The sequence below is a fragment of the Ostrea edulis genome, chromosome 9 (genome assembly GCF_947568905.1).
Source record: "Ostrea edulis chromosome 9, xbOstEdul1.1, whole genome shotgun sequence".
In the NCBI taxonomy this organism is placed as follows: domain Eukaryota; kingdom Metazoa; phylum Mollusca; class Bivalvia; order Ostreida; family Ostreidae; genus Ostrea; species Ostrea edulis.
Window position 1 is genome coordinate 8839726 of NC_079172.1, and position 24880 is coordinate 8864605.

The 24880-nt window shown below is 34.2% G+C and overlaps 1 protein-coding gene across 1 annotated transcript; it reads left to right on the top strand.

Annotated features, from left to right (window-relative positions):
- Positions 1 to 24696, top strand: LOC125658722 (TATA box-binding protein-associated factor RNA polymerase I subunit B-like). Its single transcript, XM_056148454.1, has 15 exons — positions 1 to 153; positions 1457 to 1574; positions 3586 to 3689; positions 3822 to 3928; positions 4584 to 4692; positions 15632 to 15781; positions 15938 to 16053; positions 17611 to 17710; positions 18046 to 18175; positions 18529 to 18685; positions 18936 to 18982; positions 19427 to 19517; positions 21705 to 21796; positions 22059 to 22196; positions 23929 to 24696. The coding sequence occupies exons 1-15, from the start codon at positions 67 to 69 to the stop codon at positions 24537 to 24539; spliced, it is 2157 nt and encodes a 718-aa protein (XP_056004429.1). The 5' UTR covers positions 1 to 66; the 3' UTR covers positions 24540 to 24696.
- The last annotated feature ends 184 nt before the right edge of the window (positions 24697 to 24880 follow it).

Below are 24880 nucleotides of genomic sequence, written 5' to 3' on the forward strand. Positions count from 1 at the left end.
AGAAGTCGGAACATCAAGTCTAAATTTAGCTGCGACACAATAATATCCGGTAATGATTTCTTCACGATGCCAATTTGTGAAACGTGTGATGGCGAAGATTATGAAGAAATTGATGGGTTTTTCTATTGTACAACTTGTCAAACACAATCTCAGGTTTGACAGGCCACAAACATTTATATTCTTTTTATTTTATTTTTTTATTATTATAAAGGACCTCATTGGAAATAAACCATGTGGCTTTCATGAGTAATCCCTGGCATAGTCATACAGTATATACATTATGTATCCACCATACTTTTAATATATATACGGTGTGACCGTTGGACCGAGCGAAGCATGATGTGGTCATTGGCGTGTCCCAAGTGATAGTCATAATTCTGTTCAGTACGGTAAATTACAATTCATTTAAAAATATGTATTATTTATGAAATTCCCCTTGCGCTAAACGCCCAGTATCAAAGGGGGATATCTATGAGGATAATTACAGGATCCACCTATTCCTTTAATGCTGAGAATATAGCACCAGCCGACGTAAACCGTGCATAGTGACATCAGATGTAGCCTCGACTTTTTTCTTCGTCTTTCAAACCAAACAATTATAAACAATAATTCATTTCAAAATATATATTATTCATGAAATTTTCCTTGCACTAAACGCCCAATAACATCTAAATATTAAAGGGGATATTCGAAGATAACAGTTCTACAGGATCCGCCTATTCATTTAAAGCGGGGAATATAAAGCCAGCCAACGTAAATCATGCATTAATTGTGACGTCACCTTTAGCCTCGACATTTTTCTCTTTCAAATCAAACAATTATAAACAACAATACAACCCGTTTGCAATTTAAAAGACAGTTAAAACAAAACAAAATTAACCAATAAATTCAAAGTGTAAAAAGTAAGCGTAAATATATCGTATAATTTTATTTAAAGAAACTCATGAATTCGTTCATCTATTTAGTCGTATTACTGTTTTTCTGTTTGATGATTGGCTAAAGACTGTAACAATAATAATCATACCATTCATTTTTAACAAACTGGGTGTTTGAATTACAAATTACACATTAGTCTTGTATTTTTGGCATTCAAAATTAAAACACGAATAACTGTAGAAGCAACTAATAAACAAAGCATAACATTATTTAGAGCCTTGCTTCGCGGACGGGCCAAAGGCCTGTCCGAGCTTCGCTCGGTATTATCTAATGGCTGAAACAGTTTCCCTTTTTACCCTATATGTACTTTACAAGATCTCTTGTTTTAAATGTATATCTATCTTTGATTTTTTCTTGTTTATTTGCCTGTTGATCTGGTGAAACCATTGCCCAAGGTTGATTTCTGTGTTAAGCCTCTGCTTCTTATCTGTATCTGTACTGATTACACTGCAAGATTCGAGGATTATGGGAATTGTTGTGAAATAGTAGTTAATAAGTCGACTGAATTTCTAATTTTCAGGCCTTTCAAGTAGAGGAGTTTGAGGATGAATTCAATGTTCCACGATCAAAGACGTTGGAGATTAAACCATCTAAAGGCCAGTCTATAACAAACGAGGAAAAGAGAGATGGAAGAAAATGTATGAATGATAAGAATTTCTTATATAATTTTCAAAGGACCTCCTCACTTTAGCTGTGACATTATGGCCCCCAATGGTTTATTAAAACATCAAAGTTTGAATTATGTAATTCACAATGCCCCAAACTGTTCATTAATACCTGAACTTAGAGGTTTGGCATTTTATTTTACTGAAAAGTTTGTTAACATTAAGAGCCATGCTGTCTTTTGAAATCGGGTTTGTCTGTTTTTGTTTATCTTTATTAATATTCATCAAATGATAAGTTTTTAAAGCCTTTGTTTATATCAAGCACAAGGTTATCCAGATTTCTCTTTTCTATTATAATTCTTTTTTGTAATAATGAAGATTATATCCAAAAGCCAAGACTGGACAATCTTGTCTTAGTGATGAAATTCATAAAAACCTGCACAAACTACTTATTCTTTTTCTAACTCATTTACTTAATTGTATTGACCTCATCTTGATCTTCTGAATATCAAATCAGCCATGTGATAATCTGTCACGCTTCTGCTCGAAACACTTGTCAGTCCGCACGGTATTGTTGACTATATGTATGTCACAGAATGGGGGATGGGGGCAGCCCTTCGCTCTTCCTGTTGTTACATCCCTGTGTTATTTGGATTAATATCGACAAAGAATATACATTTCAAAATTCTCTCTCTCTCTCAATGTCAGGCATTCGGTCTTTTAAAGCTGTATGATCCGAAGTTCATTTATTAAAGTTATGATAATGACTTTTCTTTAAAAATAAAACATTTAAAAGGAAATATATATAGAGAGTATGCATATGTTAGGCTTCTATAAATAGTCCCATGTGCGTCAGGGGAAAACCCAACATGATGTAAATGTATATAATTCAGACGCAACTGTTTAACGTTGAAGAAGACTGAAAGATCGCAAAACATAGAACAAATTACTAAGAGATATTTGATGATTTTATTTTTCTCAACCTTATGGCACGGTACTGTTGTAACAAAATACACAGGTAAAAGAGTACCTTTAAAAGTCTGAAATGGACACCTGACTCACTTGATTCCTGCATGACTGATCGACAGTTGTTTGTATAGACACCGATTTAAAATAAAATAATTCAATCTGTTAAAACAGGTGAAATAATGTATGACATATCCCATAAATATGTATGTGCAATGATTTAACAGCATTTTTACTAGGTGGAAAAAAAATTGTTGAGGGGCCATACAACTTTAGCAAGTTCATTTAAAACTTAGTTTTCTACCTTTATCTTCAATTAATCCAGGGGAAATGGACTGTACACTTACTGGAGATACTTTAGTGTTTGATATTTACGAAGAAGTGTAATAGATAGATGTTTTTTTTCTGTGAAAAGAGGGATGGTGAAAAGGGACCACACGCTACAATTCATGTCGCACATTCTACTAATTCTTACATTATGCATAAGACATCACAAAGTTTTGTTCGCACAACACATTTTATATTGATTGTAAGTGGAGAAACGAGAACAATGAAAAATGGCTTCACTAGATGTACATAGCACTATTTAGTAGATGTACCTTCGCTATGGAAACTCAGAAAAAATTCAGATGAACTAGGCTCTTTGAACCAGATTTGAATTGAAATCAAAACCAAACAAGATTTTCTATGTCATCTTAACGAGTGCAAATAGGCCGATGCAAAGTAAGATGTGTACATCTACTCTTGATTCAGTACATCTAGGTCACACAAGCAGACTGGATTCTCATACATTGATGTATAAACAAATACTTCCTAATTTGAAGTTTTGCATATAGATTCATTAATTAAATAAAATAATAAGTCCAACACTACCACATATGTATCACAACATATAAGCATTCTGATCATTATATCTATTTTTAAGGGCAGTAGGCTGTATAATAATCCAGTGCTTCATAATTGAGCTTTCAATTGAAACAAAATGCATACATGTATATACGTACAGACGGAACATGTATCATGGGAACTCTGTACAGTTCAGTTTTAGCCTCAAAATTTATCTTTATATTTTTTCTAGGTAAAGATACCGGTCGTCCCTGGCACACTTATGAAGCTTTTCAAAAAATCATCAAAGAACAGGTTAAATCCCTAATAGACCTTGGTGCAGATCCTACATTAAAAGTAAGATTTTTTTTTAAATCTATCAAAATCCATATATAAAAGATTAAAATTTTGGTATGAAAAGACCACCATTTTTATTTATTGTTTGAATTTTATCTGATGTATTAGTCATTATGTAGCTTTTTTTTGTAGAATGTCGTTTTTAAATTATGGTGTCGATATCTCTCCATCACTGGAATAGCTTTCCCAGAGGATCAAGACAAACAGAGACGAATGTTTGCAGGTTACCAAAGACAGAGGTACACATTAAAAGGCATCCATTGACAATAAAGTTTTAGACTAAAGGTAAAGTAGGGAGGGTAGGGGAAATATTTCATTCCCTCGCTCTCAATTTAATTAAAATCAGCCCCTTGATCCACTCATTTTTTTATGTTATTGCCACACCTTGAGTAGTGATAATATAAAAAAGAGCAGATCAAGCTGATTTTAGTTAGATTCTCTCTCTCTCTCTCTCTCTCTCTCTCTCTCTCTCTCTGTGAAAAAATACTGGCACTTTAATTATTACATTTCAATGGATAGACTGATTAAATCAGTATTACTCATCAAATTACAAATAATGGTTCAGTTTGAGCGTACAGATGAACATCAATATCTCAGACATCAATATCTCGAATACCATTGATATGTTTAAGTTAATTGGAAATACCAACTGCATTTTATATATCAATATCTTAAACCCTCAGATATCTTTTTTTTTTGGCCCTATTGATTTTGAGATAATGAGGTTTGACTGTACATATTGTATTTTACTCTCATCCTTTTGTATGTTTACACAATAAAATCTGTTATGTTTCTGTACAGTGTACAGGCGAGTCTGTTGCTTGCCTGACAGATGTTTTACTCGACTAAATTTAGGACAGATCACAAGAATAATATGATAATTCTGTTTTTCAGAGAAGTACATCCCGCCACCATAAAATGCCCTATCATTGCTCCAGTAAAATACAGATTAACTCATCTCCAGAAATTTGGGTTGTCTGTGAAGAAATCAAAAAAGAAACAAGTAAGATTTAAAAACACATGATAGACAGAACCTTCCATGTATCTGTGATTCAATCTGATTTTCATAGGACTACTTATTGTGCAGTTTTTTATTCCCTTGCTAAGACTTGGGTATAGATAGAAACACACTTCAGCCTTTTGGATAATTGTTGTATCCAAAACACAAGTTCTGTACAATCACAAACCTTGGGTGCATTAGGATACCTGTCAATCAAATTGTGTACAGCCCCTTCAGTTGGAAAATGATATACTTCAGTTAGACAGTAATGTGTGGACTGTAAACTGAGAAAAAAATTATGGTGGTTATGTACTTGTAATATTCACTTGATACACACTACAGGTGACTCTCGATGGCTTGAACTTCGATTTCTCGAAGTGAAATCATGTTTTCGATTTTTTCTCTCTTTATAACTAAGCAAATCTCTCAAACATTCAATCTTTCCAAGTAAAGTTGGGTCCCGTAAAAAATTTCATTGTTTCATTGTTTTTCACTCTTGGTCTCTTGAAGTGGTGGTAGCTTATACACACCGTTACCCAAGCGTGTCATAATTTCCGATTGGACCTTACCTGGATTTTGTTGAATGCTGGAGACTAGTGTGGTTGTGGTAATTAGGTGTTCACATAGGGGATACTTCACCCCTGCTTTTTTGAGGAGGTGGACACTAGATTATGTAATTGATTAATTGGTCAGTTTTCACCCTATAATAGCCTGAGTCTCATGTCCATTTAAATGTGTATATAATTCGACTCTTGAATAAAATCTAGAATTTGTTTTGACTTGACAATGAGAGAGTAAGTTTGAGACATTAATTTAGAGACAAAAATTTAGAGATCTACAGACTGTTAAATTTTGTTAAATTTCTCGATTTTATTCTTTGTGTAAAGTTACTTTAATAATTTTGTTTTACTCATTTATTAGTATTAGAAGTTTTGCTTTGTGTAAAGCGGCATAAAATTGTGCTCTGTTTAGTTAGCGACAGTAAAGCTTTATCGGAAGTTTTGTACGCCTGTCTTAGCATAAGATTGTGCTCTGTTTAGTTAGCGACAGTAAAGCTTTATCGGAAGTTTTGTACGCCTGTCTTAGCATAAGATTGTGCTCTGTTTAGTTAGCGACAGTAAAGCTTTATCGAAAGTTTTGTACGCCTATCTTAGCATGAGGAAAGAACAGATAAATACAGAAACTTTGAAATCTTTTTAGTAATGCAAAACAAGGTTCTTTATTTAAAAAATCAAATTAACTACCTGACAGATATGAAGGAAAATGTGTCAAAACGATCCCATAATCTTGCTGGTAAACATTTCCGGTTACTGTAAAATCTAAACCATACGGTCGGACCTTCAATTTCTGAATTTTAATCTCTTGAACTCTCGATCTCTCGAATTTTATTTAAGGTCACTTGAACTTCGAGTTATCGAGAGTCTCTTGTACTGTATATGTATTTCCCATATAGCAATTTCTTGGTGAGAATATTGGTATTGCTGATTGAAATATTTATGTTCCCCAAACAAAGTTTGGGAACATATTGTTTTTACTCTGTTTCTTATTATTATTATTATTATTATTAGGGTCTTCCGTCTTCAGCGGAAGAACCTTCTATTATTCTATTGTTGATTTTTAACTTTTCTTATTAATTAAGGTCTTCCGTCTCCTGCGGAAGACCTTACTATTATTGTTCGCGTTCTTCTTCTTCATTATTATTATTATTATTTTCCTTGGTAGTACACGCGTTTTTCTCAGCCATTTCTCGATCGATTTTCACGAAATTTTCAGGAAAGATGTCTTTTGGTGACGAGACTTTGCTTGCAAAATTTTGTGCTTGACGTCACTTCCGGTCAGGAATTATCTCTCTTTTAGTGACTTTTTGAAGGGCCTTGTTGTCCACACATCTCCTCCGTTAGTTTTGAAGCTAGAGTCTTGAAATTTCTACACAAGATAGAGTAAACATTTTAGAAGATTTGTGGGGGATTCGATTTTACTGGAGGCGATTTGCCTAAGAGCTCGCCTGGACCTGAAAAAATGGATGCCAAAATTTTTCGCCGATTTCGGCAATTTTTGACCTTTGATCTCCAATATCTTTTTTCTTGCAAATATTTTGTTAAGACATGTAGAACAAAAGTTGTGCACATTTACGAGATCTTTTTGAAAATATCAAGATTTAGGGGCTAGCCCCTTCAATTAGGGATCTAGAAGGGCTCAAAGTCTAGATCAAATATCTCAAAAATCGTTCATATTTTGGTATAAGTCAAAGAACAAAAAATGTTCATCTCAACAATCCAAATCTATTCATATAAAAATTTAGGTCATATGTTACATAATAAGGGATTTTAAGGGCCAAAACCATAAATTTTTTACCCCTTGTATCTCGAAAACGACAAATATTTTGAAAAGCAATAAAGAACAAAAGTTGTTCAGAATGATGATCTGAACAATATGCATATTTCGTTTTTACCCTATGTGGCCCCGTTAGGGAGCTACAGTTTGGCCCCTAAAAATTACTTCTAGAAATAACTCGAGAACGGTAAAGAATTTCTAAATACTTGTTGAACAAAAAATGTTTGAAATGTCATGACCTTTCTTACGATATCAAGCAAAAGGGCTGACCCTTTAAATTAGGGGCCCAGAAGGGTCCAAAGGTTTATGAGAATATCTTAGAAACTATTAATATTTTGTAATAAGTCATTGAAACCGAATGTTCATCTAAACGAGCTTGTTCTTATCAAATCCAAAAGTAGGTCATATGTTACGTAATAAGGGATTTTAAGGGCCAAAATCCTAAATAATTGACGCCTCATATCTTGAAAACGACAAATATTTTGAAAAGCATTATTGAACAAAAGTTGTTCAGAATGATAATCTAAACAATATGTACATTTCGTTTTTTCCCTATGTGGCCCCGTTAGGGAGCTACAGTTTGGCCCCTAAATATTTCTTGTAGAGATAACTCGAGAACGGTAAAGAATTTCTAAATACTTGTTGAGCAAAAAATGTTTAAAATGACAAGGCCTTTCTTACGATATCAAGCAAAACGGGCTGGCCCTTTAAATTAGGGGTTCAGAAGGGTCCAAATGTTTTTGAGAATATCTCAGAAACTATTAATATTTTATAATAAGTTGTAGAAGCGGAAATGTTCATCTCAACGAGCTTGATCTTATCAAATCAAAACGTAGGTCATATGTTACGTAATTAGAGATTTTAAGGGCCAAAATCGTAAATATTTGACGCCTCATATCTTTAAAACGACATATTTTTTGAAAAGCATTATTGAACAAAAGTTGTTCAATGTGTCATAACCTATCGATCAATATCAAAAAATGGGTCTGTGGGCCTCATGGCTCGCCTGTAGAGTCGATTTTTGTCGATATCAGTCGATTTCAAAAACTTGTAACTGGTAAATATTTTGTAAGGACATATTGAACAAAAGTTGTTCAGTTTATCGAGATCTATCGATTGATATCAAGAAATAGGCCTATGGTCCTAATGGCTCGCCTGTAGAGTCGATTTTTTGTCGATATCGGTCGATCTCAATAACTTTTTACAGGTAAATATTTTGTAAAGACATATAGAACTAAAGTTGTTGAGTCTATAGAGGGCTAACAAATGACATCAAGAAATAGGCCCGCGGGCCTTATGGCTCGCCTGGAGAGTCGAATTTCAAACGAATTTCACCGCAACTTTGCTTCAGAAGCTTATGATATGAAAAATTGATTATATCTAAAGTGTCTTAAAGTCGGAAACTAAATTGGGACTCATTTGTCTTTTTTTTTTTTTTTTAACTCCGAGTGCATCAACAAATCGGACGGAAGACCTACTCGTTGCTCGCAACGAGATCGTGTCTAGTTATTATTAAGGTCTTCCGTCTCCTGCGGAAGACCTTACTATTATTGTTCGCGTTCTTCTTCTTCATTATTATTATTATTATTATTATTATTATTATTATTATTTTCCTTGGTAGTACACGCGTTTTTCTCAGCCATTTCTCGATCGATTTTCACGAAATTTTCAGGAAAGATGTCTTTTGGTGACGAGACTTTGCTTGCAAAATTTCGTGCTTCACGTCACTTCCGGTCAGGAATTATCTCTCTTTTAGTGACTTTTTGAAGGGCCTTGTTGTCCACGCATCTCCTCCGTTAGTTTTGAAGCTAGAGTCTTGAAATTTCTACACAAGTTAGAGTAAACATTTTAGAAGATTTGTGGGGGATTCGATTTTACCGGAGGCGATTTGCCTAAACGCTCGCCTGGACCTGAAAAAATGGATGCCAAAATTGTTCGCCGATTTCAGCGATTTTTGACCTTTGATCTCCAATATCTTTTTTCTTGCAAATATTTTGTTAAGACATGTAGAACAAAAGTTGTGCACATTTACGAGATCTTTTCGAAAATATCAAGATTTAGGGGCTAGCCCCTTCAATTAGGGATCTAGAAGGGCTCAAAGTCTAGATCAAATATCTCAAAAATCGTTAATATTTTGGTATAAGTCAAAGAACAAAATATGTTCATCTCAACAATCCAAATCTATTCATATAAAAATTTAGGTCATATGTTACGTAATAAGGGATTTTAAGGGCCAAAACCATAAATTTTTTACCCCTTGTATCTCGAAAACGACAAATATTTTGAAAAGCAATAAAGAACAAAAGTTGTTCAGAATGATGATCTGAACAATATGCATATTTCGTTTTTACCCTATTTGGCCCCGTTAGGGAGCTACAGTTTGGCCCCTAAAAATTACTTCTAGAAATAACTCGAGAACGGTAAAGAATTTCTAAATACTTGTTGAACAAAAAATGTTTGAAATGTCATGACCTTTCTTACGATATCAAGCAAAAAGGGCTGACCCTTTAAATTAGGGGCCCAGAAGGGTCCAAAGGTTTATGAGAATATCTCAGAAACTATTAATATTTTGTAATAAGTCATTGAAGCGGAAATGTTCATCTAAACGAGCTTGTTCTTATCAAATCCAAAAGTAGGTCATATGTTACGTAATAAGGGATTTTAAGGGCCAAAATCCTAAATAATTGACGCCTCATATCTTGAAAACGACAAATATTTTGAAAAGCATTATTGAACAAAAGTTGTTCAGAATGATAATCTAAACAATATGTACATTTCGTTTTTTCCCTATGTGGCCCCGTTAGGGAGCTACAGTTTGGCCCCTAAATATTTCTTGTAGAGATAACTCGAGAACGGTAAAGAATTTCTAAATACTTGTTGAGCAAAAAATGTTTAAAATGACAAGGCCTTTCTTACGATATCAAGCAAAACGGGCTGGCCCTTTAAATTAGGGGTTCAGAAGGGTCCAAATGTTTTTGAGAATGTCTCAGAAACTATTAATATTTTATAATAAGTTGTAGAAGCGGAAATGTTCATCTCAACGAGCTTGATCTTATCAAATCAAAAAGTAGGTCATATGTTACGTAATTAGAGATTTTAAGGGCCAAAATCGTAAATATTTGACGCCTCATATCTTTAAAACGACATATTTTTTGAAAAGCATTATTGAACAAAAGTTGTTCAATGTGTCATAACCTATCGATCAATATCAAAAAATGGGTCTGTGGGCCTCATGGCTCGCCTGTAGAGTCGATTTTTGTCGATATCAGTCGATTTCAAAAACTTGTAACTGGTAAATATTTTGTAAGGACATATTGAACAAAAGTTGTACAGTTTATCGAGATCTATCGATTGATATCAAGAAATAGGCCTATGGTCCTAATGGCTCGCCTGTAGAGTCGATTTTTTGTCGATATCGGTCGATCTCAATAACTTTTTACAGGTAAATATTTTGTAAAGACATATAGAACTAAAGTTGTTGAGTCTATAGAGGGCTAACAAATGACATCAAGAAATAGGCCCGCGGGCCTTATGGCTCGCCTGGAGAGTCGAATTTCAAACGAATTTCACCGCAACTTTGCTTCAGAAGCTTATGATATGAAAAATTGATTATATCTAAAGTGTCTTAAAGTCGGAAACTAAATTGGGACTCATTTGTCTTTTCTTTTTTTTTTTAACTCCGAGTGCATCAACAAATCGGACGGAAGACCTACTCGTTGCTCGCAACGAGATCGTGTCTAGTTATTATTATTTTTATTCTTTTTTTTTTTCCTTACCGATTTTGTGCAGAGGATTTCTCAGAGATGGCTTGACCGATTTACTTCAAATTTTCAGGGTTGATGCATTGCTATTTGAAGTTTATATCTTTTTTTGAATTTTTGAAAATTCACTTCCGGTTGGAAGTTATCCCCCTTTTATCGATTTTCAGATGACCATTTTGTCCAGCCAAAATCTCAAAAACGATAAAAGCTAGAGTGCTGAAATTTTCAGTGATGTTAGACGACATGTTGTAGTTGTGCACATCGGTTTTAAAAATTTCCGGAAGTGCCTAGTATGGAAGCTCGGTAGGGGTCGAAAATGGAGTTTTAAAAAGTGTCCATTTTTTTTCCACGTTTTAAATCATAACTTTTTACTCGTAAATATTTTGCTTAGACATATATAACAAAGGTTGTACAGTTTATTGAGATCTTTCGTGTCATATCAAGAAATGGGCCCATAGGCCTCATGGCTCGCCTGAACCATTGCATTTCTATTACAATGATTAACTTTTTTCTCACGAAACTTTTGATAAGACATGTAGAATAAAAGTTGTTCAGTTTTGCAAGATCTATCTAATGATATCAAAAACTAGGCCTCAGGGCGTCATGGCTCGCCTGAACAGTCGAATTTGTATCACAATTAATAACATTAATAACTTTTTTCTCGAGAAACTTTTGACAAGACATGTAGAACAAAAGTTGTTCAGTTTCGCAAGCGTTAACTAACGATGTTAATAAATAGGCCTGCAGGTCTCATGGCTCACCTGAACAGTTGGGTTATTATTGCAAGCTATAACATTTTTGTCAAGAAACTTTTAATAAGACATCTAGAACAAAAGTTGTTCAGTTTTGCAAGATCTTTCGAACAACATCATGAAAAAGGCGAACGGGCCTCATGGCTCGCCTGAACAGTTTGATTAGTGTCACAATCAATAACTTTTTTCTCGAAAAACTTTTGATAAGACATGTAGAACAAAAGTTGTTCAGTTTTGCAAGATCTTTCAAACGATATCAAGAAAAAGGCCCACGGGCCTTATGACTCGCCTTAACAGTCTCATAAATGTCGCAATCAATAACTTTTTTCTCAAGAAAATTTTAATAGGACATGTAGAACAAAATTTGTTCAGTTTTGCGAGGTATATCTAGAATGATAAAAAAAAAAGGCCTCCGGGCGACATGACTCGCCTGATCAGTCGAGTTTGTATCGCAGTAAATAACATTATTAACTTTTTTGTCGAAAAAAAGGCTGACCCCTTTCATTAGTGGCCGAGCACGGCAGAGATTCTTTAATTCATAGCACTTAAATGATCAATATTTGTAAAACATTACCGAAGCTAAATTGTACGTCTAGACAATATATTTGTATCATTATTTATGAACGAAAATCTCAGTCAAATTCTTATCTCCTCACATCTAAAATTGGACGGAAGACCCACTCGTTGCTCGCAACGAGATTGCATCTAGTTATTAAGGTCTTCCGTTTCCAACGGAAGACCTTCTAGTGATTCTACTGTTTATTATTATTATTATTTTTTTTTTCCCTTTCGTCTCCGAGACCGTTAGATGGATTTTCCTGAAACTTTCACAGATTATAGACAACGATGGTACCTCGAGGCATTTTTTTCATTTTTTGAAAATTCACTTCCGTTCGTGAGATACGTCCGATTTTCCGGTTTTTGAAAGAAACTTTGTCCGGGGGTAAACTTGAAAACCACAAAAGATAATCGAATGAAACTTTCAGGGATGATAGATCTATCTTATCTATGGTGCATGCACGTAGTATTTTTTGTCGCCGTCACTTCCGGTCGTCACCGGAAGTGATTAAATAAATCATCAATTTCAAACTTTTTTCTTTCAAATTGAAACCTATATCGGTTTACTAGGTCTAGTTCTTATTCTCAAAAAATGTTCATCCCACTGGAAGTTGAATCTCCAACTTCCGGTTATATCAAAGAAAGACTATTTATTCTCTCATTTTTCAGTGCCATAAATCTCGGTCATGAAACCAGTTAATGAGTTGAGTTTTACATATATTATAGTCACTATAAATGTCTAGAGTAAGGTCAAATATTTTTGTAAAATTCACTTCCGGTCGGCAAATACGGCTTATTAGCTGTTTTCGTTGTACAGCGTTTTTCTCAGAAACGGTAAAAGATACAGTCATCAAATTTTCAGAGTTGATAGATCTTACTTTGTAGGCGTGCAGTAGGGGGTTGATAATGTCGACCGTCACTTCCGGTCGTCACCGGAAGTGATTAAATGAATCATCAATTTCAAACTTTTTTTTTTCAAATTGAAACCTATATCGGTTTACTAGATCTCGTTCTAATTCTCAAAAAATGTTGACCCCACCGGAAGTTGAATCTCCAACTTCCGGTTATATCAAAGAAAGACTATTCATTCTCTCATTTTTTAGTCCCATAAATCTCGGTCATAAAACAAGTTAATGATTTGAATTTTACATATGTTATAGACACTATAAATGTCTAGAGTAAATTTAAATATTTTTGTAAAATTCACTTCCGGTCGTGAGATATGGGGTGGATATATTGAAGCCTTGTTTTTTCAGTTTCTCAATAATGAATATAGATAGACGCTTGAAACTTGTCGAGTTGATGAACTAACATTAGTCCATTGTACACATACATTCAATTTTTTCGTCCGTCACTTCCGGTCTATACCGGAAGTTTTTAAAAAAAATGTCGATTTTCCGATTTCTTCGAGTGATTTGTCAGAGATGGCTGGATATATTTTCTTGAAATTTTCAGGAATAATGTTTTATGAAATGACCTTGCTATAATTATTTTTGTTTTTACAAAATTCACTTCCGGTCGGAAAATATGGCCGATATTCTGTCTCTCAAAAGGAATTTTGTCCAGCATTTTTCTTGGAAAAGGTCAAATATAGGTTCATCAAATATTCAAGGATGATCAATCTCCGTTTATAAGCGTGCAGTAGGGGGTTGAACATGTCGACCGTCACTTCATGTCGTCACCGGAAGTGATTGAAAGAATCGCAAATTTCAAACTTTTTCTTTTAAATTGAAACCTATACTAGTTTATTAACTCTCTTTGAAAGTGTCAAAAGAATTTTGAGTCTGTTGATAGTCAAAACAACTACTTCCGGTTTCTTGATAAAACACCTTTTACTTTTCGTCTCTTTGTCCCCATAAATCTCGCTTATATTTGAAGTCATTCATATGATTTTCACATGTCTTAAAAAGTATCAACTTCTAGAGTTTTGATAATTTGTTTTTTAAAATTGACTTCCGGTCGGTAGTAACCTGCTACTTTTTCTTTCTTTAGTCTACTTCTTTTTGTTGAGAACTCTTTCAGATAGAGAAGTGAAATTTTCAGGGAATATAGACAGTAAAGAGTCACTGTCTTTTATAGGAAAAAGCATCTGAATAGTACTTCCGGTCGTCACCGGAAGTTACGAGAAAGGAGTAAAAAATTCGATAATACATTTCTCATTAATTGTCAAGGCACATTTTCTGATACATTTAACTGGTTTTCATAGGAATAGAAAGCTCTTTACCGGAAATGGTCTAACGGAAGACCTACTCATTACTAGTTATTATTATTATTATTCTTTTTCTCCGGTACTTTTTTGTCCGGTAGTGTTCTCAGAAACTACAAAAGGGATCGATATGAAACTTTCCAGGATGATAGTATAGCGTTTGTAGATGTGCATAGTGATAGTCATTTTGTCTGCACGTGCATGCACGCGCGCGCACGTGCATTGCAATTTTGGTACAAAAAATGGAAAATCAGAATATTGAAGGAAGCGATATAAAACCTAAATAGGATGATAGTATATCATTTGTACATATGAAAAATAATATTTATTTTGTCAGCACGTGCACGCATGCGCGTGCACGCGCATTACAAAATTTGTACGCTAACTTTGGAATCAGTCTAACTTTTTTGTTGTTCATTGAAATGGCTTGAAATTCATATCATAGGTAGATATTGAGACTCTTAACTGATTTGCATGGTCAAAATTACCAATTTGCACGCGCATGCACGTGCGCTTCATTTTGATTGGATAATACTAAAACGTTTGTAACTATCTTGTTTATGAAGTGAATGAGATGATATTCACAGCATATGTAGACAATATGTGTATCTATATAATGGTGTAAGAAAAAAATGCCAACGCACACGCGCATGCGCGTGCAACGTTTTTAAATTTGCAATTTTTAAAGGACGATAACGTTTTTGTTTTTCATCAAATTCTATTGATATTAATGGTTTAGATGTGTCTTGTTACTCCTTACAAATTGTTGTGGTTAGAATTACTGCTCAGCACGTGCATGCACGTGTGCTGAATTCTGATTGGACGATTTTAAAATCGCTATAACTTCCTTGTATTTGGTGGAAACGTTATGAAATTCACACTGTGGGTATATGATACAAATGCCTGTTGAACGACATCAACAAAAATTCGGAATCATACACGCGTGCGCGTGTATGCGCGTGCAACGCTTTCTTTCATTTTTTTTGGTACTGAAATGACCATATTGAACGTACTACATGTAATTAAAGGCTAAAATAAAATGATTTTTTGCTATAGATTCACAAGGACATCACTTTTTAATTGGGGGAGGTTTGGGGAACATATGTAACGGTCCCCGTTACAATTAGAACTAGTTCACTTTGGCTTAAATCTTGAATTTGTATTCAATTTACAACACACATGTGTTACCCTGTCTGGAATACACAACTATACAGCTTTGTTGCCAATGCAAATTCAAAGATGAAAAAATACTGATATTGGATACCTGATATTTTCAAAGAAAGTTGTGACTTGTATAAATGGAACTTGATTAATTTATGGTTTTATTCAAGGAGAAACAGGAGATGATGGAGGCCCTAAAAGATGAGGAGTTCTATGAGGGAGATAACCCTCTAGAGGACGATTCCTCAGTCTCCTCAATCATCGAGGAGGAGGATGCAGAGGATTATGTTAGGACCGCAGAAAACAGAAGCAACATGATTGTAGGTTCAATAGAAAGGAACACTTTTACTATAAGAATACGTGTAATTTATTATAAAATACACAAGTAAATTACCAATATATGTGCACCAATCTTGTAAATTGATAACATTTTTACCAAAGATATTTTTATTTTAAACCAATACATACATTCCTAGCAAGAGGACAGCGTAAGAAAGAACATTCAGTGGATGGGAATGAACAGGACTTTGGGCTTTTGTTTACTCGGTTTGAGGAAAATGAAGTGTATGGTCACAGCTTCAGATATTGTCAGGTAAATATCAGAAGAAGTGCTGCAAGATTTTCCTATAATACTGTAATCTACTTCTGATACAAATTGAATTCAGTTTGAGTTTTTAAAGCAATACAAGCTGTAACTGATGGTAAATAAATTGAAAAATAAAAGAACAACTATTTGACATATATGTGATTGAATACATGTACATATATCTTAATAGAATCAGGGTGAATCTCAAACAATAAACCCGTCAAATTAGCAAAAAATGTTAATTCATGAATCATTGTCATCCTGTCAGTAATTCCTGCTCGTAAACTCCGATGTGCATTGACCTTGGAGTTCACTAGTTCGGAAAAAAGCGAAAGAGAGGCACTGAGCACGTGTCAGATTATAAACAATTTAACATGCCAATTTTATAGAAAATTCACTATCAAACCTTCATTTCAGTGGCACATTTGTGTAATTGTTTCTTTCTTACACTTATAGTACTTCTTGTCATTCATGAAACGATTAATATTTTAAACAAACAAAACGTGTAGTTACTCACGTCAGTTTCCATCTTTGTGTATACATGTATGACCTCGGTCTCAGCAACACGATTATGTTCGGCAATCATCGTTCCCATGTCCCTGTATACGACGCAATGGCGGTTTATACGAAACGCTCATTGTAGGTGTGCTCTCAAACAATATTCCCTTGTTTATTTTGCTGAATTTTTCTTCACATCTCGGGGATTATATTAGTTATACCAATGGCGGTTAATTGATGCATAATTGGATAGTTGAAAAAATGCCGTCAGTTACAGCTTGTGTTGCTTTAAGACTTTATCAGCTTGAGAATTTTTCAAGTAAATAACTACACAAATCATGAATTTATTAATGAGGTACATGTATGTCTTCCAGTCAGTTTGAACTTGATGAAAAATTTATAATGTCACACTTAATTTATAATGTCACCTGATTTTTCATACACCCGTCTTTTGATGGTCTGTATTATGGTATGGACTTTCCCTTTCCGTCCGTCCGTCTGTCTGTCTGTCTGTTAGCTTTCTGTTTCCAGGTCACCTCTTTCCCAATGTGAGGCATAGACTATCAAACAGGGTCAGCTGATGCACCTTGGGGAAAAGGTGTGTCATGACACAAAAATAAGTCATTGCGGCCTCATTTTGAAATTTTATGGCTATACATACTCAAATTGTGTCCAGATCATATCTTGCACTCTGAGACTTGGTCTATAAAATCTGATCAGTTGATGCATCTTGAGAAGAAGGTGTGTTGCAACCCAAAAGTAGGTCACAGTGGCCTAATTTTGGAATTTAATGGCTATATATATTTAAATTGTATCTTACACACTACAAGGCCTACATGTAGCTCCATCAAACCTGGACTACTGAGAGAGAACTTCAAGTCTGTTACCATATTCATTTTATTATGGTGTTGTTGCATATGTTGGCTTGTGACTCCAAGTGTGCAAACATACATGTAGATGTGCATCCTGTACATGGAGTTCCAGATGGGCATATCATTTAACCTAGCAGTGCACTTTATTATTATGTCTGTTTACCGTAAGTAACATTGATTTTACAAACTATAGGTGGGTCAAACAAGGGATCATACCTTATCTGCAAGCCACCAGGACTCTGCCACACGATATGAAATTTTCCTCCTGCGACAACAAAACTTTCACTACAAAGGTACTGATTTTATAAGTTTGGTACATGTGTACTGTTTCTGTAAAAAAAAAAAAGGATACTGTATACCGGAAATTTTGGCCTCAAACGATATTTACCAAGACACATTTTAAAATGATTTTATTCTGCTTAAAATTTGCCCCAAAGCATTTGTATCAACTTTCTTGTAACTAATCAATACATTTAGATTTGCCCGGTCATTCAGGATGAGGGCAAAAGTAAAATGGGCAGAAAGTCCACATATACAATATGGATTATGTTGACTCATCTGGAAAACATTATTCTCCGGACATGTTAACACACAATAGTCTACAGATTGCGAGGATTTACTCTTATAGGTGCCTACTGTGGAAGAAATATACAAAACAGCTCAAAGACTGCTAGAATTCCTTCGTGTAGACGATATCATGATATTAGTCCCGACGTCCATCCTGATCAGCAAGTTTATAGTTCTTCTAAATCTACCAGGTACCTACAATGGCTGAGGAAAAGCAAATACGATGTACATAGTATATACAGAGGAATTTTTAAATGCATGTTGTACGAAATTCTATCACTGGATCTTTACACACATTGTGCATGCAGGATTGCCCTTATTATTTGAAGTTGACAGTAATATTTAGGTAGCGATAAGGGATCTGGGGTCCTTTACACTTTTTATGTCACTGAATGAAAGTCTTAATTTGACGAGATTAACATCAGAATATTAGAGAAAACCCCCAGCTCCTGTGTCTTAGGAACAACGTTGAAGTTTTTAGTTTTGTGTGCGTGTGTGTGTGTGCATTTATTACGTGTAAGTGTACAACAGACAATTTTTTCAGCTGAACTCCATAGCTTTGTTCAGCGATTACATCTCATGAGAGCTGACCACATTGATGAGAACGGGGAGAAGTGTAGTGAAAACAACGAGATCATCGCTATGACATGTATTATTATGACTCTTCAACTGCTGCTGGGACTGAATGACAGGATGGAATGGTGAGACTCAGTTCGGTGCTTCAGTTTTGTATTTCCCCAAGCACGCTCCTTAGGCAGTTAGAAAATCTATATTCAGTAGAATACACAGAAAACAAAAGAAGGGGAGGGTTAGGTCTTTCATCCAACACAAGAGAACATGAACTTGTACAGAGCCCATGTATCGTGTGTATTTGGATGCATATTCGGGGGGAAATATAATGTCATGAAGATTCATTCAATGTTTTTGTAAGAGCTCATGTTTTTCTTGCAGGGAACTTTCAAAATGTGCAAAAGAGTTAATGGAGTTACCAGGGTTTGGTGAGTGGCCATAGAGAAAGGATGAAGTAGATATTTTGACATGTACATGTATTGTAAATACTTCAGGTGATATCTATTGACTTATGGTAAATACTGAATGCTGGAAAACTGTAACGTGATCACTAACATCAAAAGTTTTGTCTTCTGAAAACAGATTACTGTTGATCACTTGTATTTCGTGATACCTTACTTTTGCTTGGATACAATGATGTATTTTTTCCCCAAGACAAATTTTATGAATCATTAGTTATTGCTTAAATCTTCTACAATGTATTTTTAAGAATTTATTCGCGAGAAATAAAATTTTAAATTATACATAAATAGTGTTCTTGCAAAAAACATGTTATTTACAGTACATGCCATTGTATAAAATGCAAATATTGAACAGTTATTGAAATACACACTAAAACATTAATATATGTGTGTGTCTGCCATGTTTTTCAGATCACACTCTGTTTTGCTGGGAGCAGTGGGTGTCTTACACAAGTCTACACAAACTAAACGGGACATATTCCAATGTGCTCACTAACCAATTGTAAGTGGAAAATTGATAGAAACCGAGAATCAAAAATGAAAAGTACCTGGGTATTCTATGGGGCACCAAATTAACATAAGCTCTAATTGAATTAGAAATCTTTAAAATTATTTGAAGATATCATAAATTCATTTGATTCATGCAACAATTTAATAAGAGATATCCTCAAATAATGAATGATATCTTCAATTCTGAATTATTGCACGTTTTAGTTGATTGCATTAATTATTCTCCTGAATTGATAATGCATTAATTATTCTCCTGAATTGATAAGCACTATGATTGAATTGTACAGTTGCTCAAATGAATGGATGATATCATCAATTGAATTAATGTGGTCGTACTAGAATTCAATAGAAGAGAGCAATAATTGAATTAATGTGCACACCAATTCAATAAATGCATGCAATAATTGAATTATTGCTCTGTTCAATTGAATTGTAGTGCACATCAATTCAATACGGGATATCGGAACTAGAAAATTTTGGAACTCTTCAGAAAAAGAAGTTACGAAAATTATGCATCACTTGGGCAAAAATTATGCGTCACTTGGGCAACTCTTGTATACAAATTAGTGATGGCTAAAGACGACTCATTTCTGATATATAAATATATGCCTGGTTTAAAGATTATTTTTCAGAATGTTGCAAGTGAATGTACTTGTACTAAAACATGAGTTATTGGATTAAATTTCTGATGTTTGATAGCAGATAAAACAAAAGAAAAAGTTTATTTCCTACACCATATGCATTTAGATATTTACTTTATGAGATTTTCTAGAGTCATTAAAACAACCGACCGCTATGAAATGATATAATTAATCACAATAAATTATTTATAAATCGATCTCCGGAAACGTACATATACTTGCAGCAACATGCAACATGTAGCCCCCCTCCCCCTTTTACGATTTCGGGGTTTGAGCAGAATTGCTTTTCTTGCTAACTAAGATTTTTCATATCAATATAACAGCACTTTTTTCTTCATTTGTTTCCAACCCCTCAACTTTAAAAAACGGTGCTAAAATGTGCCTGGATTCACTATATCTGTTAGTAATGTGCTTGTTTACTGAAAAGTTGCCCAAGTTAATGCAGAAAATGTGATCTTGTTGAACATACTAAATATTAAAACCAGGACGGAATCGGAGACGAAATAATGGTAATGTACGCAATAATTAAATAATTGCTCTCTTCAATTAATGATATAGATTCAACTGATATGTGCAATAATTGCCTTACTGAGAGCAACTACTGTATATAATTATAGATACAGTCTATCTTCAATTCAACATATCAACAATTGAATTAATTATTTCTTTAATTGAATTGTTGCTCTCTTTAAAAGAATTGATGTGTGCATTAATTCGTTATACTCAAAAACATTCTTCAATTGAATTAAAGAGATCATCAGATCATTTATACCGAGCTCCAAATTAAATTTTGTGAGCAATAATTCTACCACATTGATGCATGCATCAAATCAATTAAATTTGTTTTCATCATTTGAATTAATGTACACATCGAATCAATTATTGCTCTCATCATTTGAATTAATGTACACATCGAATCAATTATTGCTCTCATCATTTGAATTAATGTACACATCGAATCAATTATTGCTCTCATCATTTAAATTAATGTGCATATGAAATCAATTATTGCTCTCATCATTTGAATTATGCACGTATCAATTCAATTGATGAGAACAATAATTGATTAGATGCGTGATCAATTCAATTGTTTCACACAATAATTGCATAATGTCAAGAGAGCAAACTCCTTTTGCTTAAAGTAGATACAAGTGAGTTGGCAGAACAGCTGTTTGTGTCTGTGTATGAAAGCATTCAGAAGCTATATTCATTCATAAAGATTGAGGAGAAAAAAACAAACAACAGACTTATTGATCTTAGGTGTGTGTTATGGGAAGTAATTCTCACAATGTCAGAACAGAGAACAATCCCTCCAAAGTGTGCCCACCTAAGAATTGATGATATCTTCAATCATATGAGTTTATGTTAAAGTTGGTGCCCCATAGTACTTATCAGGTGTATCTGTATCAAAAATCCCTATTGATTGGCCTGTCACCACTTCCAATATTAAGGTCTTAGTTACTAAGAGTGGTAAGTTGAATTGATAAATTTTGTAAATCAAATTACCAATAAATGTTATCGATCTCTATTGTCTTCAGTGACCCAAGATCAGTTAAGGATGTACAGAGTTATGTAAAGGAAGTGAAATCTTTGAAGCTGAATGTCAGGAAGATGTCCAAAGATACAAGAAGTAAGCTTTTGTTGCGTACTGTAGTAAGGTCAAATATGCAAGAAGTTCCTTCAAAGAATTGAATTGTAAAAAAAAAATATATCTATATTTTTTTGTTTTGGTTGCTTTTAGCTGAATTTAGATAATAAGAGATAATATTATGATAAGGTTGTAGAGAGTTTGCTTCTGAGACATAAGTGTCAATTTGGTTTAAGTTAAACAATTGATCCCGTTTGTGAACCATCTTTCTGATAGAGATAGGCTTCTTTATTGTGTTCTATAGGCCGTACTGAAAACAAAATAGAACAGGAAGACACTGTAGCAGCCATTAGGAGGCCGATCTACTTACTGGACGAAGAAATTCAAAAGCATTGTCCGAAGAAATCCAAACCACTGAGTGACAAGGATCTCCTGTTTTCAAGTGAGAAAATCGTGAAATGGATTTCCTATTTTGATATATATCGTTTGTTCACTATCCGAAATCTTACTGTAAAAGTGACGGTGTGAGGTGGCCGGTGGTTAGTGGATACATGTATTGGTGGATAGGTCAGTGAGTGGGGCACCTGAAAATGCGGGAGTCCCAGATCTGATTCCCTATCCAGCAACATTGATCATTACTCTTCCTATTATTATATGTAATGCACAAAAACATTCTGTGTCATATTCTCCTTACTGTGAAATGTCTAAAGTGATAAAAACATTCTGTGTCCATATTCTCCTTACCATAAAATGTCTTAAAGTGATAAAAATAAATCAGTCTTTACCGTGAAATGTCTAAAGTGATAAAAACATTCTGTGTCCATATTCTCCTTAATACCATAAAATGTCTAAAGTGATAAAAACATTCTGTGTCCATATTCTCCTTACCATAAAATGTCTAAAGTGATAAAAATATAGCAGTCTTGCATACATGTAGCATTCAATCTAATTAAAATCAGACTTCTTAGATCTGTGCCATTTACTCTGCGTAAGAGTACATGGTGCGGATCTAAGAAGTCTGATTTTAATTAGATTGGCATAGCACTTTGACAAAGCTTTCATCTAGAGTGTTATTTTGATTTTAGATGTTTTAGATATTATTGTAGCAGTTCCTAAAATTAGCACTTTCACTGGCACACTCAAGTTGAACATAACATTCAAAATGTTATCAGGAAAAACCTTCAATTCTTTTATACTTAATGTGCTGTTTAATTATTTTGTATATGTGAGGTGCTGTATATTACATACTGATATAATGAAAGAGATCAGCACTTACATAACTTTGACCTTACATTGAAGAAAGTGACAGAAATACCCTAATTTTGAAGACATGGTATTTGAATACTATGGAATATATAAAGAAAAGAAAAACGACTACAAATAGCACAAATCCTTGGTAATATTTCATATCAAAATCAATCATTTTTAAGACTAGGACCTATTTGGTGGTTTGTGGATCGAATCCTTTCAACAGAATTTACTCATAAAAGCAAGAACTTTAGATAATGCCCCCATGTGTCTTTTATACCAATAAAAACAGTGCCGAGGCAAACAAATCTCTCTGTGAATTAATCTACTGATGTTTTAACAGAAAATGTTCCTCTTGAAAATTCAGATTCTCTTATTGTTGTATTTCATCTAGCAGGAGACTATTCTACCTTTAAGCAACATTCAGGCACACACTCTTTCTGAACTATGCAGGTTTGATTTTGCTGGCTTGAGACACATTTTGCAGTTTTTATGAGCAATTACATGTGTACAACATTCAGTGATATCGTCAGAACAGTGTATCACTTTTGTGACATCATATTTGAAAATTGGAATCAGTTTTGGGGAAAATAAATTTTCATACCCGTTTCATGATGCATGTATTTCAACATTGATATTAAATCTCAGTGAAGATAAAGAATATCGAACTATCAGGACTGGATATGGCTGTTGTGTATGAAGGATTAGGTGCATTAACAGCCATTTCCTGCCCGATAGTTATATAGTTTAATGTCACTGAAGTTCAACAATATCAATACCGAAAAAAAGGTACATATCACACTATGAAGCTATGCTTATGCACTTTATGAAGTATGCCGGTGTGAAGTGCTGCAGTCCATACCATCATGTGCTTTCAAAAGTAAAATTTGTTTCTTAAATATACTATAGGTATTTGTCATTTGTAGAGTACTGCGAGGAGGATCCACTCGGATATGTGATGGGGGCATACGACGACGGAATCGGGGAAAACGCTGAACAAGAGAATGTGTCATTTAAATCCTACAGTCTGAAGTACATCACTCAGCCCAGATCGTTTGTCAAAGAACTAGAAAATTGTGGTTTAGATGACAGCACTATCAACAGTTCCCTCTTGGAAAGCTCTGATGAGGAACTCCAGGAAGACTTTGAGAATGATCCCTACCATGAGAATTCCAAAGAATTCTCCGAGATATGGAAGAGGAAACAAAGGGAAGAAAAATCAGAAATGAGGCAGAAATTGTCAACAATAATTAATCTTGGCAAGTCAAGAAGCAGAAAATTTGATATGCAAAAATTATCAAACATTTCAGACCTTGTGATGAGTGTGCAAGAAAGTTTTCCATTGGTTGATCCGATGCATATACTAATCAATCAGAGTGCTTCTCTTCAGTGGTTAATACAAGTCTGTGCAGAAGTTATTCAGTGTTCGTTAGAAAGTCTCAGATCTGAACTGGTGAAATTCCAGACTTCAATGTTTGATACAGAGGAATCTAATGCAAATCGTAGGGACTTCCTGCAGAATATTGCAAATCAGTAATGGCCCGGGTTGTTTGAAATACATGTAATAAAATTGTGCAAGAATTATTCATTGAGAAACATTGTTAAAGTAGCACGTTTTCTTTATAATAATTCCAATGTTATTTACATGTATTACAATTGTTTTGATTGGACAGAAATAAAGCTGAACAAGAGTTTATACATCAATAAATCCGAAAACGCGATGTATTCATACACGCCTGAAAACAAATAACATAGTGCGGGGAAGCTATTCAAATTTTTCCAATCTTTGATAAAGTGAATGAATTTGAATTATAAGAATCAAACAGTCTTTTTGAAGATTTTATTGATGTGTAAACGCCGGACATTTTACTCACAAAC

Bases quoted from the DNA above. Each gene is read 5' to 3' on its own strand.
- LOC125658722 (XM_056148454.1), top strand. From the start codon at position 67: ATGCCAATTTGTGAAACGTGTGATGGCGAAGATTATGAAGAAATTGAT. The intron at 3,929-4,583 runs GTACACATTAAA...TCTGTTTTTCAG, and splicing joins GCAGGTTACCAAAGACAGAG to AGAAGTACATCCCGCCACCA. The intron at 16,054-17,610 runs GTAAATATCAGA...TACAAACTATAG, and splicing joins ACAGCTTCAGATATTGTCAG to GTGGGTCAAACAAGGGATCA.